The 17,811-nt window shown below is 41.5% G+C and overlaps 1 protein-coding gene across 1 annotated transcript in view; it reads left to right on the top strand.

Moving 5' to 3' along the window:
* Positions 1 to 12,136, top strand: part of LOC146556745 (ATP-binding cassette sub-family C member 4-like) — a 38,963-nt gene extending 26,827 nt beyond the window's left edge. Inside the window, exons 27-32 of the mRNA XM_085248937.1 lie at positions 4,122 to 4,277; positions 7,048 to 7,137; positions 7,597 to 7,769; positions 8,230 to 8,335; positions 9,613 to 9,747; positions 11,163 to 12,136. Coding sequence (XP_085105063.1) covers positions 4,122 to 4,277; positions 7,048 to 7,137; positions 7,597 to 7,769; positions 8,230 to 8,335; positions 9,613 to 9,747; positions 11,163 to 11,240 — 738 coding nt within the window. The 3' untranslated portion in view covers positions 11,241 to 12,136. The remainder of the gene's footprint in view (positions 1 to 4,121; positions 4,278 to 7,047; positions 7,138 to 7,596; positions 7,770 to 8,229; positions 8,336 to 9,612; positions 9,748 to 11,162) is intronic.
* Positions 12,137 to 17,811: the final 5,675 nt, after the last annotated feature.

Raw genomic sequence — 17,811 nt, 5'->3', positions numbered from 1 at the left:
CAGACAAACAAACAAACAACAGTATATAAAATCAAAACAGATAAAATCAGAACAGTAGATAAAATCAGTAGTTAAATGTAAGTTTTGAAATTTAAGCTTAAAGTGTGGATTTGGTGCTTTATTCAAATGCAGCTGAGAACAGGTGAGTCTTCAACCTGGATTTAAATAAACTGAGTGTTTCAGCTGATCTGAGGCTTTCTGGGAGTTTGTTCCAGATATAAGGAGCATAAAAGCTGAATGCAGCTTCTCCGTGTCTGGTTCTGACTCTGGGAACTGATAAAAGACCGGATCCAGATGACCTGAGGGATCTGGATGGTTCATACTGGGTCAGGAGGTCATTGATGTATTTTGGTCCTAAACCATTCAGAGCTTTATAGGCCAGCATCAGAACTTTAAAGTCTATCCTCTGACGGACAGGCAGCCAGTGTAAGGACCTCAGAGCTGGACTGATGTGGTCCACTTTTTTGGTCTTAGTGAGGACTCGAGCAGCAGAGTTCTGAATGAGCTGTAGTTGTCTGACTGATTTTTTAGGTAGACCTGTAAAGATGCTGTTACAGTAATCAAGCCTACTAAAGATGAATGCATGGACTAGTTTTTCCAGGTCCTGTTGAGACATCAGATCTTTTATCCTTGATATATTCTTGAGGTGATAGTAAGCTGACTTTGTTATTGTCTTAATGTGTTTTTCTAAGTTTAGGTCTGCATCCATCACTACACCCAAATTTCTTGCCTGGTTTGTGGTTTTTAGATGTATAGATTGAAGTTCTCTGGTGACCTGTAATCGTTTTTCTTTGGCGCCAAAGACTATTACCTCAGTTTTGTTTTTGTTTAGCTGGAGAAAATTGTGGCACAACCAGTCATTGATTTCCTCAATGCATTTACCAAGAGCCTGTACAGGGCCTCGGTCTCCTGGTGACATTGTGATATATATTTGTGTGTCATCTGCATAGCTGTGATAGTTTATTTTGTTGTTGTTTATAATCTGTGCCAGTGGGAGCATGTAGATGTTAAACAGAAGGGGTCCCAAGATGGAACCTTGGGGAACTCCACATGTGATACTTGTCTGCTCAGATGTGAAGTTACCTATTGATACAAAGTATTTCCTGTTTTCTACGTATGTTTTGAACCAGTTTAGTACAGTTCCTGAAAGACCTGTCCAGTTCTCCAGTCGTTTGAGTAATATGTTGTGGTCAACTGTATCAAATGCTGCACTGAGATCCAGTAAAACTAGGACTGACATTTTTCCACTGTCTGTATTCAGACATATGTCATTAAACACTTTGGTCAGAGCGGTTTCAGTGCTGTGGTTCTGTCTAAAACCTGACTGGAAGGCATCGTAGCAATTATTCTGTTTTAAGAAGTAACTGAGCTGTTGAGAAACTGCTTTTTCAATGATCTTACTTAAAAACGGGAGATTTGAGATCGGCCTGTAGTTGTTCATTTGTGTCTTGTCAAGATTGTCCTTTTTCAGTATAGGTTTGATTACAGCAGTTTTTAGTGATTCTGGAAACACACCTGATAATAAAGAAAAGTTGACGATCTGTAACAGGTCTGACTCTAAAGTCTTTGAGACCTTTTTGAAAAAACTTGTTGGCAGGACATCTAAACAGCAGGAGGAGGAGTTCAGTTGACCTAAGATGTCCTCCAGGTCTTTGCTGTTAATAGGTTGAAACTGTTTCATGGTGTTTAAACAGTTTTTTGGTGGACACAGTACATATCCTGGATCTGCTGTTGATGTACCAATTGCTTGTCTAATTTTTTGGATTTTTTCAGTGAAGAATTTGGCAAAGTCATTGCAGGCCATGGTCGAATGAAGTTCAGCTGCCACTGACACAGGAGGGTTTGTTAGCCTGTCAACTGTAGAAAATAAGACCCGAGCATTATGGCTGTTTTTAGTGATGATGTCAGAGAAGTAGGACCTCCTTGCATTCCTCAGTTGTAAATTATAATTGTGAAGTTTCTCTTTATAAATGTCATAATGAACCTGGAGGTTTGTTTTTCTCCATCTGCGCTCAGCTTTCCTACACTCTCTTTTTTCATTTTTCACCAGTGTGGAGTTTCTCCATGGAGACTTTTTCCATCCAGAGATAACCTTCACCTTAATGGGAGCAATTGTATCCATTACATTTAACATTTTTGCATTAAAGCTATTGACGAGCTCATTGACTGACCCTCTGGACAGGTCAGGTGTTAATGGGAAGACCTGGTTAAAAATTGCACTACTGTGTTCAGTTATACACCGTTTTGTGATCACTGTTGTTGATATATTTGTGTGGGCTGAGATTTTACTTTCAAAGAAAACACAGTAATGATCAGACAGGCCCACATCAGACACAGTAACCTTTGAAATGCTCAGGCCTTTGGAGATCAGTAGGTCAAGAGTGTGTCCTCTATTATGTGTGGCCTCTGTTACATGCTGAGTCAGCCCAAAGTTGCCCAGAGTGTTACTCAGGTCTTTAGTCCCTTTGTCCTGAGGGTTGTCCACATGAATGTTAAAATCCCCAGCAATAATTACACAGTCAAAATCAACACAGATCACAGACAGCAGTTCACTGAGGTCATTAAAAAAGTCTGTGCAGTATTTGGGAGGCCTGTAAACATTAAGAAACACAACTTTGGATGGGGCCTTCAGCTGTAAAGCCACATATTCAAAAGACTGAAGACTTCCAGGAGATAGCTGCTTACATTGAAATGATTCATTAAATAAGACAGCAACCCCTCCTCCTCTCCTGCTCGCCCTAACCTCACTGATAAAACTGTAGTTAGGAGGGGTCGTCTCGATGAGAACAGCTCCACTGTTACTTTGGTCCAACCAAGTTTCAGTTAAAAACATAAAATCAAGGCTGTGCTCAGTGATTAAATCATTAATTAAAAATGTTTTCCCAGCTAGAGATCTAATGTTTAATAAAGCCAACTTAAGTGTTTTAGAGGTATTACTTGTCCCCTCGTGTTTGGGAGCAGTCTGTGGCACACAAGGTATGTTTACTATGTTTAAAGATCTTTTAGAGTGCAGCTCTCTGTGTTTTGACCAGGCCACATGTCTCCTGTCACCTAAAAGTACAGAAATTTTAAAACCTTCTAGTAAACAGGGTCCCAGCTTCTCCTGGGAAAAGTCATCACTGCCATAATCCTCACAGCCCGGACCCTTCACACATCACGCATCAGACTGCGGAGACAGGGCATGAAGAGGAACTAAGGGGGGCGAGGCTGGGCAATGTGACTTCGATTGCTCTGTTGAGGGTGGGGCTCGATGGCGAACCTTTGGCCGCTCTGGTGGGGGGTTTATGGGGGACAAAAAGGGATTGGGACGGGGGGTAGATCTGAGCCCAGCATTGACCCGCTCCATCATCTCCTCAGTGAATTTCAGGTGTGGGGAGGAGGGAGAAAGGGAGGGGGAGGAGGGTGATGGCCTGTCAGGGGTTTGGGGGACTGGACATAAACAAGTATGAGTGAGTGGTAATTTTGACTCGGCCAATTTATTAGGTGTGTTCAATGAGATTTGATAGATTTGATACGCTGACTCTGATGGGGTGACTTTTAGAAGAGCCACAAAACTATAGAGCCCCATTTATGTCACCTTTTACAGTTGGTTAAAATGAGTAACTACACTTTTCTAACCCACCCACATTGGTGTTTATGAGATAAGCACAGATCTAAATAAATATAGCACACTTAAAAATAGCTAAATTGAATTATAAACACGTTAATTGTCCCTAACACAAATGCTACAAATGAATTTATACGTGGCATTACGCTAAAGCACTTAAATATGATTAAGATATAAATGACTTGATTTGATTAAAGGAAATATTTTTAGCTTTAAATCTTGATTATGAGGGTTAGAGAGGCTTACGGAAGGATTTTCTCCATTGCCCACCATTTCTTTTTAGTATTTTGACTGTCTAGTAAAACACAAACAATTTCATACATAAATATTATAGGACAGAGAATCTTCCCTTAGTTTTTATGCCAGTATTGTACAAAGGTTTATATTGTAGTTTGCCAGGCAACTGGGTCTCTTACTGACAAAATAATAAGCACTATTTTATTTATTTATGGGGTTTTTTGTGGGCATTTACTAAGACTTTACAGATATAACATACTAGCTCTTTCCACTGTAGGTTGGCATTGTTGGACGCACTGGTGCTGGTAAAAGCTCCCTGATCTCTGCCTTGTTCCGGCTGGCAGAACCTGAGGGAAGAATAACGATTGATGGATTTCTGACGTCTGAGATTGGTCTTCACACACTGCGACAGAAAATGTCTATCATCCCACAGGTGCGTTTCTTTAATTTCAGTATCAGCAGTTGTGTTTTGTAACTAAACACAGTAACCAATAATCATCTGCAGTGAGTCTAGGTTAGAAAGATATTACTTATAATATAATATATTAATTACTACCATGTTTAACCTTTTCGTTCTAAAGCAGCTTTGCTTTGACACCTTCTCCAAGGTCCCATGATTCCTCATGATTGAGTAATGGCAGAAATGTCAGCTGCACGACGGTAACAGAAGCCTGGATGCTTTTGCCCTTGTTAGACGCTTGGCTTTTAAAAAAAGCTAAAACAAGTGAGGAGAATTACAGTCGTCACTCAGGGGATTTCTGAAAGTGAGACAAACGGATGCCTTGAGACAGTTTAACTTTATTTCCGCTTGTTGAAACTGATACGGCATTAAGAAAATGCCAGCCTGCGGGTGAGTGTCAGCAGAGAGGAGGGAGGGGAGAAGACTCCCACGGCCTATACTGTGAAGAGAGCAGTTCCCCATCCCTGACAGAGGATTAGCCCTCTACCCCCCAAACATGGGAAAGCTGCTTAGAAGAAGTCTCCCCCATCCTCACAGTCAGAGTCCCCTTGTACACCGTCACTTAGCTCAAGTCTTAAACATTTCTAGGGTGCAGCCAAGATGCCCAAAAACAGTTTCATTAATGCTTTTCTGTGGATTTGATAGGTTTCTGGCATTGCTACTACTTCAGATAAAGTTTCACTTCTTAGTCCAAACTAGTTTGCGATGGATGTGATGTATGTTTGATGGGATTTTGTTTACTCTTTCTGCATCTCCTAGAGGGAGAGACTGCTACAAAGTGGCAGGTTACGAGTCAAAACTTTAACTGCACGCTCATCTCATCTGTATCACATGCTGGATGGCATTTTCATTATGTAGGCAGCACTCGGGAGAGTAGAGTTTCTCTGTAGTCTGTTGTTAGTATTACAAACTTATATATGGAGCGAAGACTCTTGGATTTACACAAATTCATCTGAAAGCCTTTTTTTATTCTCCCGCTAGACGTCGATGAAATGATATGCAGTCAACCTTTCACTTGGAAAAAATTTTTTGACATAAATTGCTGGTTGTCGTACTTTTCATTTGGAATTTTGAGTTTGATATGTAAACTATACATTGCCGCTGAGGAGTTTCATTATTTGACGCCCACAGATTTGATTATGATAAGCTTGTATTAGCATATGGCATTAAAAAGGGATCCATTTCAGTTTCTATTGAATTCTCAGGAATGACTTAGGAGAAAAAAAATGAATTCTGTGGCAAACAGAGGGCTTAGAATTGGTGGAGCACATAATCGGTGTATAGAAAACTGTGCTTGAAAGCAGTTTTTCCGACCTAACATTGAATCGTCAATTAAAGTGTGTCACAGAACTAGTTTGAATTGGGACTTCAGCTGGCTTAATGACAAGGTGGTGTTTTGGTGACAGAGGGAAAAGCTTATTGGAAGTAAAGAGGTGGAACATTTTCCAAGGCACAGGTAGCAGGGATGAGACCCTGAAAGCTTTACTTTCTCTGGATTGAAATTGAGCAGTTAGCCCTGCACTTTCTGACCTATATGGCGGCTTGTTGAGACATGACTTTTTAATTTTTGCTGTGCTTCCACACCCAAATGTGTGCTTCATTTTCTTTTGTTATAAAGGTGACCTGTAAGAGAACAGATGTAAAGGTGTGGATATATTAATAGTTCTGTAACCTTTAAGCTTTTTAGACTCAATGTGTGCTTTACTTTTGCTCCTAGTCTAATCTCACAGTTGCCAGATGAACGTATCGTATCTTGATTCGAGGTCAGATGCATATCTTGACTAAGCTGGAGTTATCGCGTTCCTCTGACTGTGATGCGGATACAATGGAAGCATCACTTTTTGTTATGGACAGTCGCTGCTCTGTGCAACCTCAAACTGTGGCAGACTCAACAGCCTTGTATTATTATTAACTTGTTTTTTTCTTTAAACAGTCATTATAACGATTTAAGTACCTTGCTTATTTTGCTCACGGATCAAACACTGTGGACATAAATGCAATGTAAAAACCTTATCTGCAGCAGGGGTGTACCGTGAGCGAGAGGGTCTTTATGCTGTCCAAGGAGAGCCCTCTACTGAGTAAATCACTTCAACATTGGAGCAAGATTTATGAATGCACACTATATATGGCCTGACATGAGATGATGTGGGATTGTTCCTTTTTATCAGTTCATCACAAACAGAGTGGCGTGTTGGAACAGTGCCCATGGACAGGCTCTTTCCTTTACACTGTAATAAAGAGCTTTATTTACCCTCTTAAAGAGGGCTGTGTGGCTCAACCTTGATACAGGTGCATGGCTTACCATAAATACATATCTTGGACATCCTACCTGTCTGAGATGTGAGGCTGTCCTTTCATGAGGGTAGTCAACTAATGTGATAACCTAACTATTCACACATGCTTGTACATTTAGTTAGTACGGTTTCTTATTCTGTATTTTAATGTTAACTTGACAGTCCTTTTGTGTCATATTATACATTCAGACAGCCTTGCACGACTATTCTCCACCAGCACCAATGCGCACATTGTGGTTTTCCAAGTAAAAAGATCAACTTACTGAAGCATAGTTGGCTAGAGCACTGAATAGAGCTCCTGAGTGGAGCAAGGCCTTTGTGAACATCTTCCCCTCACACATTGCTTAGCACTCTTCTATAAATCCTGTCTTAACCCTTTCATACATCTTCCCCCTTGTCATTATCTTAACTGGCCACGGCCTTCTCTTTCCATATCCATCTATCCACAGGACCCAGTTCTCTTTACGGGCACCATGAGGAAGAATCTGGACCCTTTCAAGCAGCACACAGATGAGGACCTGTGGAATGCACTCCAAGAGGTACTCCAGCGTGGCTCTGAATGATTCTCCCTTGCCAGCCCAGGGGGGGATCCCTCTGTCCCCCTGTACAATGCTGCCATTCAGATTCCCTGCTCGCCACAAGTCATGGGGGGAAATCCCATTAGGGCCATGGGGCCCAGCTCAATGTGCGGCTTGTAACGGGTAACCATTGAAAGTGCTGGGGGAGATGTGTTTGGGCAGTCAGGCCAACCAGGATGAAGGCTTCCCCCACAGTGAAGGGCTTCAGCTCCTGGTCCTGTCTCTGAATGGGTTTGGTGGCCTGGATTAAAGCTAGAGGCTGGCCACAAGAGAGCACTGGCCAAGGTCATCAGTAGACCTGGCCCTGCATTGTGCCAGGCAGTTAATGGGTGTGTTTGGATGGCTCTTTAAAGACATCCCCACAGGAGGCCTTTATGCAGGAGTAATGAAGGGTAGGGGCTGAGCTCTCTCTCTCTGCAGGTGCAGATGAAGGCCATGGTGGACGAGCTGCCCAGCAAGCTGGAGACGGTGCTGACGGAGTCGGGCTCTAACTTCAGCGTGGGCCAGAGGCAGCTAGTGTGCCTGGCCAGGGCCATCCTCCGGAAAACCCGCATCCTCATTATTGATGAGGCCACTGCTAATGTGGACCCAAGGTCAGATTATACTTCTCAAGTAAATTATTATACATCAGCGTGGAAGCGCTCTCTTCCACATGTGTCTTGTTTTTCTGTACAATGGTGCTACACAATATGGGTATTTTTAAGTGCATAGAATAAAACCTTTTCTCTTTTTTCTTAAAATCATTTTGGTAAAGCATCGGTGCAAACATAGATTTTTTTTTGTTTAACACACATAATAAAAATATATGGGTTTATAAGTCTAAATCTCACCTGGTGAAGATCAAATCAAGTCAATTAAAAAAAATGTAACAAAATATACCACACTTGTCTTTTTAAAGCTGAAGTCCTGTGGTATTCTGTATTTTTTCTGTCTGTTGCTGCACATATTTCTCTGCTGATGAGCCATTGTTCTGTGCTGCGTAAAATCCCTGCCCAAGGCTGTATAGGAAGAGAGCTTTTCAGTTCTCAGGTGTTTTGTTTCCTGCTTCTTTAGAACTGATGGACTCATCCAGCAGACTATCCGGGACAAGTTTCAAGAGTGCACAGTCCTGACCATTGCTCACAGGCTAAACACTATCATTGACTGTGACAGAATACTGGTAAGTAAGAAAGCAGTAAATTTCCATTGTAAAGCACTTTAGTGAAGGTTTTAAAATGAGACTCTTCTGCTGGAGTTCATTCCAACATTGCTCTGCAAGTAGCTTTGTGATATTCCCTCTTAAACTTTGGCAACCCCTTGTACTATCTCACCAGCTACAGTAAATATTGCATTCAGTGTTTTCAGAATTTGTAGAGTAAATCTGGGGTCCCCTGCAAAACATGCACTTCACATTCATTCTCATTGTTGTATGCCAAACAAAAGCAGCTTTTAAACACCTCTGTCCTTTATTTTCAGTTCCGCTACCTTATTTTGCAACAGCTGGGCAGATTTCTCACTCGCAGCATTCCCTTTCATTCAACCTTCGCTTGCACCACTTGATCTTTGGCCCTTTCCTGCTACTGCCTGCAGAGGTGCCAATTAGTGCCATTTGTGGTGGCATTTGTTAAGAGTCTATGGAGGACGGGGCACGGCCCGGTGGCCGCTTGGTGACTGAGAGGGTTGCTGAAATAAGGCAAATATCACAGAGAGGGGACTGTTTCACACGTACACTCGTGTTAAATGCCCCCAGACTGTCACACACTCTGGGAAAATTAAATTGGGACCCGGAAGAATCGTCCAAATTGCAAGAATCGAATTGCATTTCCTGGTAGCCTGCTCCTAAACTTTTGATTATGACAGCAGCTGCAGAAGTCTCCCTTTCATACTAAACACTACCTGAAAGTGGGCTTTACTGATAACAAACTGCTCATTAACGCTGTAAGGGGATCGAGCTTGTTAAAATTTGTCTGTGATATAATTGTAGTCTTTTCCAAACTGCCTGAATTGGCACTATTCTTTGTGTGGTTTACATGGCATGTGATGACATAGAAATGATGGTAATTTTCTAGCGAGTCTTAAAGGTGTGATTGTTGGATTTGACTGAGGACCACCCCTAGGCCTCTGAAACGCTAGGATAAATACATGGATAAATCCCTGATCTCCTGTCTGTCAGAGTCAGCGCACCAGACTTTCACGCTGCTAACAGGTTACCCTCATTGTGCATGGCGTTCTCGAGCAGAAACAGGCACCCGTGTTTGTTGTTGCATGAGTCACATAAAATAGATGGTTCCTATGTGCACCGAACTACTGTTTCCCCATTCAGCTTGCGCTGTCTGCTTGCATCACTCAGCAGTGAAACAGCTGAAATGTCAGTTTTCCCCAAAGTAAAGTATACAGACACAGGAACACACACACTTACACACACACACACACCCACCATTGTATGTGTGATTGCAGGTTCTGGATGCTGGCATGATCCAGGAGTATGATGAGCCATATGTGCTGCTCCAGAACCAGGATGGGCTCTTCTACCAGATGGTCCAACAGACAGGCAGAGCCGAGGCTGCCTCGCTCCTGCACACAGCCAAACAGGTAACCACATCCACCTTTGTCCCAGGACAAGCCTGTCCCTAAATAAGAGCCCAGTCGTTGCACAGTAATCCCAGACTCTCCCCTTAACTCCAGGCTCCATTGCTCACCTCCAAAATAATACAGCTAAGCAACAGAAGATATGTGTAGCCCTGACAATGCAAAGACACTTGATTACCATTTTAATTTAAAGTGTCTACTTGGAGCATTGCGACACCATAACATTAATTTCAAGAGAGAAATTGTCCCTTTGTAGATTTACATCCTCTGATATTATCGGAAAAAGTCTCTGTATAATCTTTTTTCTCATAATGTAATTTTGAGATCATTTTAGCGATGATTCTAGAAAAGCAGCTTTCTTTGCACTGTATCTATTTTGAAATATTGGGTTTAACTTCATCGCGATTTGGGATAAACTTTCTATGGGGATTACTGTAATAGAGAATGTCCATATTTTTTCCCTGTGAAATTCATTTGTGATGTATTTCCCCTTCAGACACTGAACAGATAAGAGCCAGCTATTCATTGTTCAATTCCACTTTATGTGCATCTGTCTGGGACTACAGATACCATATTGCAACTTCAAACAGGTCTTTGTGAAATAAGAAAAAGTAGGCATCATTTCATTTTCTCTCTGTCCCTCGCACAAATTTATCAGCGGAACTGTATCTCCTCAGCCAGAGGAGTGAAATGAGTAAAATACTGATTTCAAAGACTCAGCACAGTGTGGTATTATTTGGTTTCGTCTTACCCTGCACACTGGCGGATTGGTAGTGGCATTGTTCGGGCCCTTACGTTTTCCTTTCTTTATTGTAGGATGCTCTTCTTTGATCAGATTACTGCAGCATCCATAACTGTCTAGCACCACTTATTAAATACAGAGATAGTCCGCATGTTGTGTGTCAAGTTTCTATAGTTGTCAGTCAAGGTTTAAATACATTCAATAATCTGATATCAACCTCTAGCTCCTTTGTCGTGCTGAAAGAGAATCCCAGAGTAGACAGTACATATATCTCAAGCTATGGCCAAGCTTTCACTTCCATTGCCTCTTTTTCCACAAACTTTCTTGCTGAAATTGTTCAGCTGTCAGAGCGGCTCGGCATAAAGAAGCCATGCCTTTTGCAGGCGCAAACACTGCAATCCGGCTTTTCTAAATAGCGGCTTGCAGCTTAGGAGCCAGCGTAAGAGAAAATTAACTCCACAAATAATTCCTGTAATTATCTCCAAAAATTTTCCTGCCTTTAATCTAACAGTTGTTTACTGGGCTAAATAAGCCACTTTTGTATGCTTCAGTGGGTGATAAATCCCCTCGCCGTGCTCTGACTGGATCTGTCATAAATTGCGCCTTAACAGATCGTAGCTCAGATTGGACAGTGTGCTTGTGTTCTGTGACACTGCTTCCCTGATCCGCTTTTCAGGTTTACACGAACAAAAAGCGGCTGACTGACGTGCGCCGTGACGAGGACGTCCGCGTCATCTTCGAGACGTCCCTTTGACGGTTTGGAGTGTCGCTGTGGTCCTCGTGTTAGCCATCAGTGACCAAGTATTTTAGCAGACACACCGATATTCCTAAATGTCTTCAGGCCTAGTGCAGTGTAGTGTGCGCTCCATTTGATTAGCATAGACCCGTGGTATGGAACAGAAAGGAGGCACACGCCTGAGGTGGGCTGTGCCTTCCATTGACAGCATATTACTGCATGGCTGTTTATTGATTGCAAACGGCTATATTTATGTAGGTGTGTCCTGGCTTCTGGGGTATCTACAGTGGGGAACTGGTGCTCAAAAGAATGTCAATATTCTGTGTGCAATAAATTACCTGTGGCTTAAATTGTTCTTTTAGGGAAAACATTGTTTTATAGGAATAAAGTCTTTTCATTACTTGAAAAATGCTTGACAAGCCAAGGAGAACCTCAGAGGGGACACGGATGCTTTCTGTAATTATTGTGCCTTAATCACGCGATTGATTCCTAGTAATTGCACTGTTTGTAAATTGAATGGTTTCCCTGCACTTTGACTCTATCGGTTTTATGTCTACCTCATCTCTAGTAAGCAAAGACCAGTAACAGTTGGCAATGATACTGACTAATATCAAGGAACCAGATGTCTCTCAACTTTCTGTCCTGGCTTGTTTGATTAACGACTTTATTTGAGAATGTAACACTTTTATGCAGGTAATTATGTGGATGGAACCGAGTGAGATTATTTATATCCTGGTAATTATTCGCGCTGTTTGATTTTTTTACATCTTTGTCTACGGCTCGTAACACAAATGGAAGGTAAGATTTCAAGCACTTTGCAGTTTCTAAGTCATAAATAAGTGCGAGGAATGCTCACTTGTAACTGACACTAGATTTGTTTCAAATTTCATTTAATAAAAGAGTATTGTTTTGAACGTTTCGCTTCATTTTGCTTCATTGTGAGACTGACTCACCAGCGTTTCCTCCCCGCTGTTGCTCATTCCACACTCAGCTGCCTGAATGGTGTGTTTGCTTCAGGTCAGTGGTTACAGCTGGAGTTGAACACGATGCTACAAACTGGTAAGCGGTTAAAGGAAGCGACCGTGTGATTATCGTGCTGAGTCGAGTGATTTTCTAATTCTGTTTCAGTGGTAAAGTGGCGCGGCCTTGCACTCTATTATTTTAACATGTCAGTAGTGCAATAAGATGATTAAGTCTTAAAATGTAATTTTGTCATTAGCGGCTCTCTTAGAAAAGAGCTGTTTAATTTGGCTTCATACAGACAAGCGCAAAGCCAGTGATTACACATTCACAGATTCTTGTCAGTAAACACTTAGCTCGGTCTAAAAGGCGGTATTTAACCAGGCCCGTATTTGGGTCATGAACTGTGGGACATCAGTTCCTTTAAAAGCTGAGTGATTTACACAATTCATTAAAGCCAGTGAATCTTCAGCCGGCGTCATATTAAATGGTTACTTACTCTCAAATAGCCCCTTGGGAGCTGAATTGTTGGCTTGCGAATAGATTAAAGTTTACATTGAAAAGAAAAATTGAATTCAGAGGTAATCAATAGCATAATGGGCCAGTGAGAGGAGCCTGCTGCCTGAAATGAAATTACCATATTTTTAATCTTAATTTTCCACTCTGTTTATCTGACAGTGTGGATGTGCAATCCAAACAGATAATGAGAGAGTGGGATATTGACAGTGGGGTCCTCTGGAGTGCTTGTTTCAGTGATTAAACACTGTGATCTGTGATTACTTTGTGTCGGGTGTCAGGCTGGCGGCCAGGGCCCAGGGAGACGTAGGCACACGGCAGCTGGAGCATCACGGGTCTCTGAGGTGCTAATGCACCTGACGCAGCATTGACAGCATTCGAAACCCTATCAGGGACTGCACCACATGGCAGCTGCCACAATAGAAATACTCATGGCACTATCTACATCAGAGTCAGCATATATCCTCTCTGCTCTCCCCTTGATAAGAGCCAGCGCAAGAATGGTGACAACAAAGTTTGCACAATATGTATTATTAACCAGATACCTCCCTACGTCCGTCAATAATAGCACCATTTTAGGACATATCTGAATAGGTGTGCGAATAGCAGTGCTGTCAACATAGTGCTGATATAGCTTTAATAAACAAATGTCTGGGAAACCTGGCTGTCCACACAATGAAGTTTAATCCCAAAGAAATAAAACGCAAAATAAGAGTCAGCACAATGTGGAGGCAGTGAATAAAATGATGAATTCAAACCGCAGCAGCTAGCTCATCCACACTTTTAAGAGAGAAGTGATACACTGGTGCTGATTTGAGGTTGGGGACAGCTGCCGTATTCAGTTAAAGATGTTTTATTGTCAGTTTTGGAGAAGAATAATGTAACAAGTATCTGTAACAAGTGAAAGTGCTGTAAATTGTTTAAGATTGTTTTGTCACTGGCCTATAAGTAGGCGACTGAAGGCCATTTTGGGTTTAGGAAACAATGTTGTTGGGTTATTTATTTTTTTACAGACTTTGTGTTGTGCCAGCATTTTCTTTTGTGATTGATACTGCTGTTTGACAAATGGAAACAAATTGCACGGTGAAGGCGTCTGAATGGCAGGGAGCTGGGGAGTGTCAAACCTGGTGCTGAAAGACGATGAAGCGAGAGCCTCAGGTTTTTGTGGGCGACTCAGACCTGACTGATCCCAACATAAAGTACTTGTTGAAGAGAAGGAGAAAAGGAGAACGGGATTTTCGACAGGCTGCAGTGAAATTAGGAAAATTGACTATGGCGGCTTTGTTCCTGGCTGGTGACATGGGGTGGGGGGAGATGGGGAGACTGGAGCGATTCCCCAGAGAATCTCTGCTCAGGCTTTCTAAAGTGACTACAAACTGAATATCTGACAAGTTCCCAAGGCCTGACACAACCCTGTGTAGAGCTAAGAAAAACAAACAACAAATGGCACGTTTTGAAGATACGTGTGGTGACACTGGATGCACTGTGTTAGAAAATGGCTTTTTATCTTGTTAAAAATAGGCACTCAATTCGAAACATGCTATATTTTCTATATCGGTGCAACAATCTAGTTAGACCTAGTTTTCCTCATGACAGACTTTGTCAAACTACAAAAATGAGAGCCACCAAGTGTCATTTTCCAACTTATTAGAGGACTTGTAACTGGCAGCGTTTCTTTCATCTAACACCATAAACAAACACAAACAGCAGCTCAAACTTTTTCCTTTCTCCGTGTACACATGTGGTTTAATAAGCCGCACTGACTCAGGGTGCCTCAGCAGTTTAGTGACCGCGCTGAGTAATACTGCTACAAACAATAATTATAGGTCATGCATGTAATGGATGATTATATTTTGTAAATTATCCAGGCTGTGGCGTGTTTCAAGCTCTTTAGAGCTTGAGTACTCTGTGCAATATTTCCAGAGAAACAAGCACTAAAAGTTGTTCAAACAATAAAAAAACAAAAAAACAACTTGGTTTCTAAGAACTACGCATTTTTGCAGTTTTACCTGTCTCCACTACTTTGAACTAAACTGGCTAATGTGGCCCTTTGAAAGGCTAACAAATAGGAAACCTCTTTGCATGCTTTAGCTTTAAATCCTGGACATGCTCTGCCACCTTTCAAAAGTACCGTTTGATTCCTCAACTGCGAGAGAAAGAAGCAAAGTGGAGTGTAGACAATAGCCAGGGGCTTATCTCATCAGTAAATAAGGCTTATTGCTTAAAGACATAAAAGGCTATGCTTATTGGTGATGTCATCCCTTTGTGTAAGATTGATGAAGCTTGAGGCAGGGGGCATAATGTGAATGTATGTGTGTGAAGAGAGGCCTGGTGCACCAAACTCTGGAGTTCTGAACTTTCCCCTGGAGAGTTTGATTTAATTTAAAATGTATGACATATATTTTAACTGCTGCTGCACTAAAATTGCACTCTTTGGTGGTAAACTAGCCCAAATGTACTTCAAAGTTCCATCTGGCCAGGGGGCTTTTATCCTTAGACATGAGAGCGGTTGATGTTCTGTGCATGTAAACGTGCAGCTTTGGGTAAAGGTGGGGACAGCTTGTGTCCCCCCATTATTGTCTGGTTGCATTTACGTGGGTCCAAGGGCCCACTGTGTCTTTTCGGGTTACTTTCTCATCATTTCTCCTAATGTAGAGACCCACAGGGTTGGTGGCAAGCGCACAATGCGGCCGTTGTATGGTTACTGTCAGCTCTCTCAAATAAGGCTTCCTGTTCATTAGACTTCTTTTCACCTTTGCACAATGCGCCGGCTTTGCAGCAATAGTGAGTCGACGCCCATCTCTTCAATGCCATGTGAATAGTTCTAAATAGTGTTTATGCAAGCTATTGTTGTCTATTGTGTGTCCAGTCCTAATGCACAGTGATTTGCCTGCTTTTGTTGCCTGGGATACATTATCTTGCCTATGTGGCTTCAGATGCATGCCTGGCCTTTGAGCCAGTAAACAGTCTAAAAGTTAACTCCCTATGGACAATGCTGGAGATCTCTGATAAAGTGGGACATAGTGTTACTGCCTCTCTAATAAGTGGTAAGATGGCTTCTTCCACTGCGCGTATATCCTTTTTTCTGTCTGCATAGCCTCTCAAATTAAATGTTGAGTGCACAAAGGCTCAGACTTCTCTTTGCATTTTTTCATGTGCAGAAAAAAAACCCTCAACTCTAATTAAATAGTGACATTTAACCTCAAAGCTGATGTAAATCATAATCTGTGGAGATCATTAAAAAAACATGGTAAAGTTGGTGCTGTTGCTTTCAAAGATTAGGCTGACATTATCTGTTGCACATCTGGTGAAGAATGTCTGCTCGGCGGGGAGATATATTTAAACCCTGTGTCTTTATTCTTACAACCGTCAGTGTGAAAATGAAACGGTAATGCAGATAGACAGGCAGGTGGATAATCTGGCACACATCACAGTCAAAAGAATAAAAACTTTTATATCTCAAAGATAATGTCAAAATGATATGTCGGCTAATGGAAATTTGATGTCTCGTCGGTTGCATTAATATGGATTTCTGCTGTTGCACTGTGTTGCGTGTTTGCACCACAACTTTATTGATTACATTGATTTTTAAAAAATAAATAAATGAAATAGCACGTACATTTTGCATTGTACTAGTGTAGCTATATTTGTATTTGTGCAAGTTATAGTTGACATTAAGTGTTTCACGAAAAAGTTCCTGTTGCTCGTAGCTAAACTGTAAACTTTTCTCAGCAAGTCCACCCGAGTTAGGCAGATTTTAAAAATGAGCTTTTACTTCGAGAAAATAAAAGTTGTTGTGGTGGTGGTGGTGTGTGTGTGTGTGTGTGTGTGGGGGGGGGGGGGCATACACCTAAATTGTTTTTCCAAAAATCCAAATAAACCCGAAAAATGACAGAATAGGAATAGGCAGCATATTATAGCCTTCATCTGTTTGTGGCATTGTTCTAGAAAGTGTATACATCACCTCCAGAGAGTAACCGATAGGCCCAACCATTCACTACTTGGATAGTTGCACAAAAGCTGAAGATATCTGCGGCACAGATTACATTATACTCATTTCAAAAGCATTCACAGTCAAGTATGCAGAGCGAAAAAAAAGATGCTTTTAATGCGAGTCAGTGATTACAGGTGAGAGATGTAACTGATAGGCGGTCATTATTGTGCAGAGATTTGGTTTGTTTGACCCCCTAAAGCAGTCTGCTGCCAAGGGAATTTAAAACAAGCTTTGGACTTGGAGGAAAGGAATGTTATGATTGCTCTCAGTGACACTGATACAACACTGTCACATCTCCAGACTATGGGAGACGCGACTGAGCCGAGTCCCACAACCTGAACACTTAGCGGCAGGGATTTTATTAACCTGTCAAAAAAGAGGCTAGGTGCTGCTTTGTCTTTTATTGCCACATCCCCTTACGCTCTTGCTGTTGCTTACACGTTTGACCTCCATTAGCCCACCAGGTGTGTTTCACATTTTATTTAATGAACTGTAGTCATGAGGTAATTCATTGCCTGCAACAATACTCCTTGAAGCAAGTTTTTTTTTCTTCTTTCCTCCACACTAAAGTAGTGATGCTGACTTGCTTTGCTCCTGGGCTGATATTTTCATTAAAGGCCCTCTTATCAATTAATGAAATAAAGAATCTGTTTCTTGCCCAATGCTATTACCGCCCACAAATCAAAAGGTTTCCAGTGTAATGCCTTGCCTCCCATGCCAGTTAATTAGGTAGTGTTGTGCTACATACTAATGCTACTTTCATGAGAATAATCTGAGACAATGAACCTGTCTCTTTTGTGTCCTTCTGCAAGCCCTCTTAATTAATATCAGCAAATACAAACCAAAGTTAATTGAAATTTGAACATCGCATCTTTATAGTTTACAATAATACAATTGTTCTTGTTTTGTTGGTGTTTTTTGAATTACAATAATAGCCGGCATCATATCTCTATTTAATATTTCATTGATTTCTCTCAGGGATGCAGCAGAAATATAAAAGACAGAAATTTCTTAACCATGAGTAAACACCGGTGGCAATATATGCAACCCCAAAATTGATTTCAACCGACACATTAATATTCAAACTGCTCCAGATAATCATAACAAGGTGTACGTGAT

Source organism: Mchenga conophoros, linkage group LG16, assembly GCF_057382185.1.
Source record: "Mchenga conophoros isolate Kocher_MC1m ecotype Shallow Benthic linkage group LG16, M_conophoros_male_GT1.1, whole genome shotgun sequence".
NCBI classification, from domain to species: Eukaryota; Metazoa; Chordata; class Actinopteri; order Cichliformes; family Cichlidae; genus Mchenga; species Mchenga conophoros.
The sequence above is the reverse complement of the archived record's forward strand: the minus strand, read 5'-3'. Positions and strand labels throughout refer to the sequence as shown.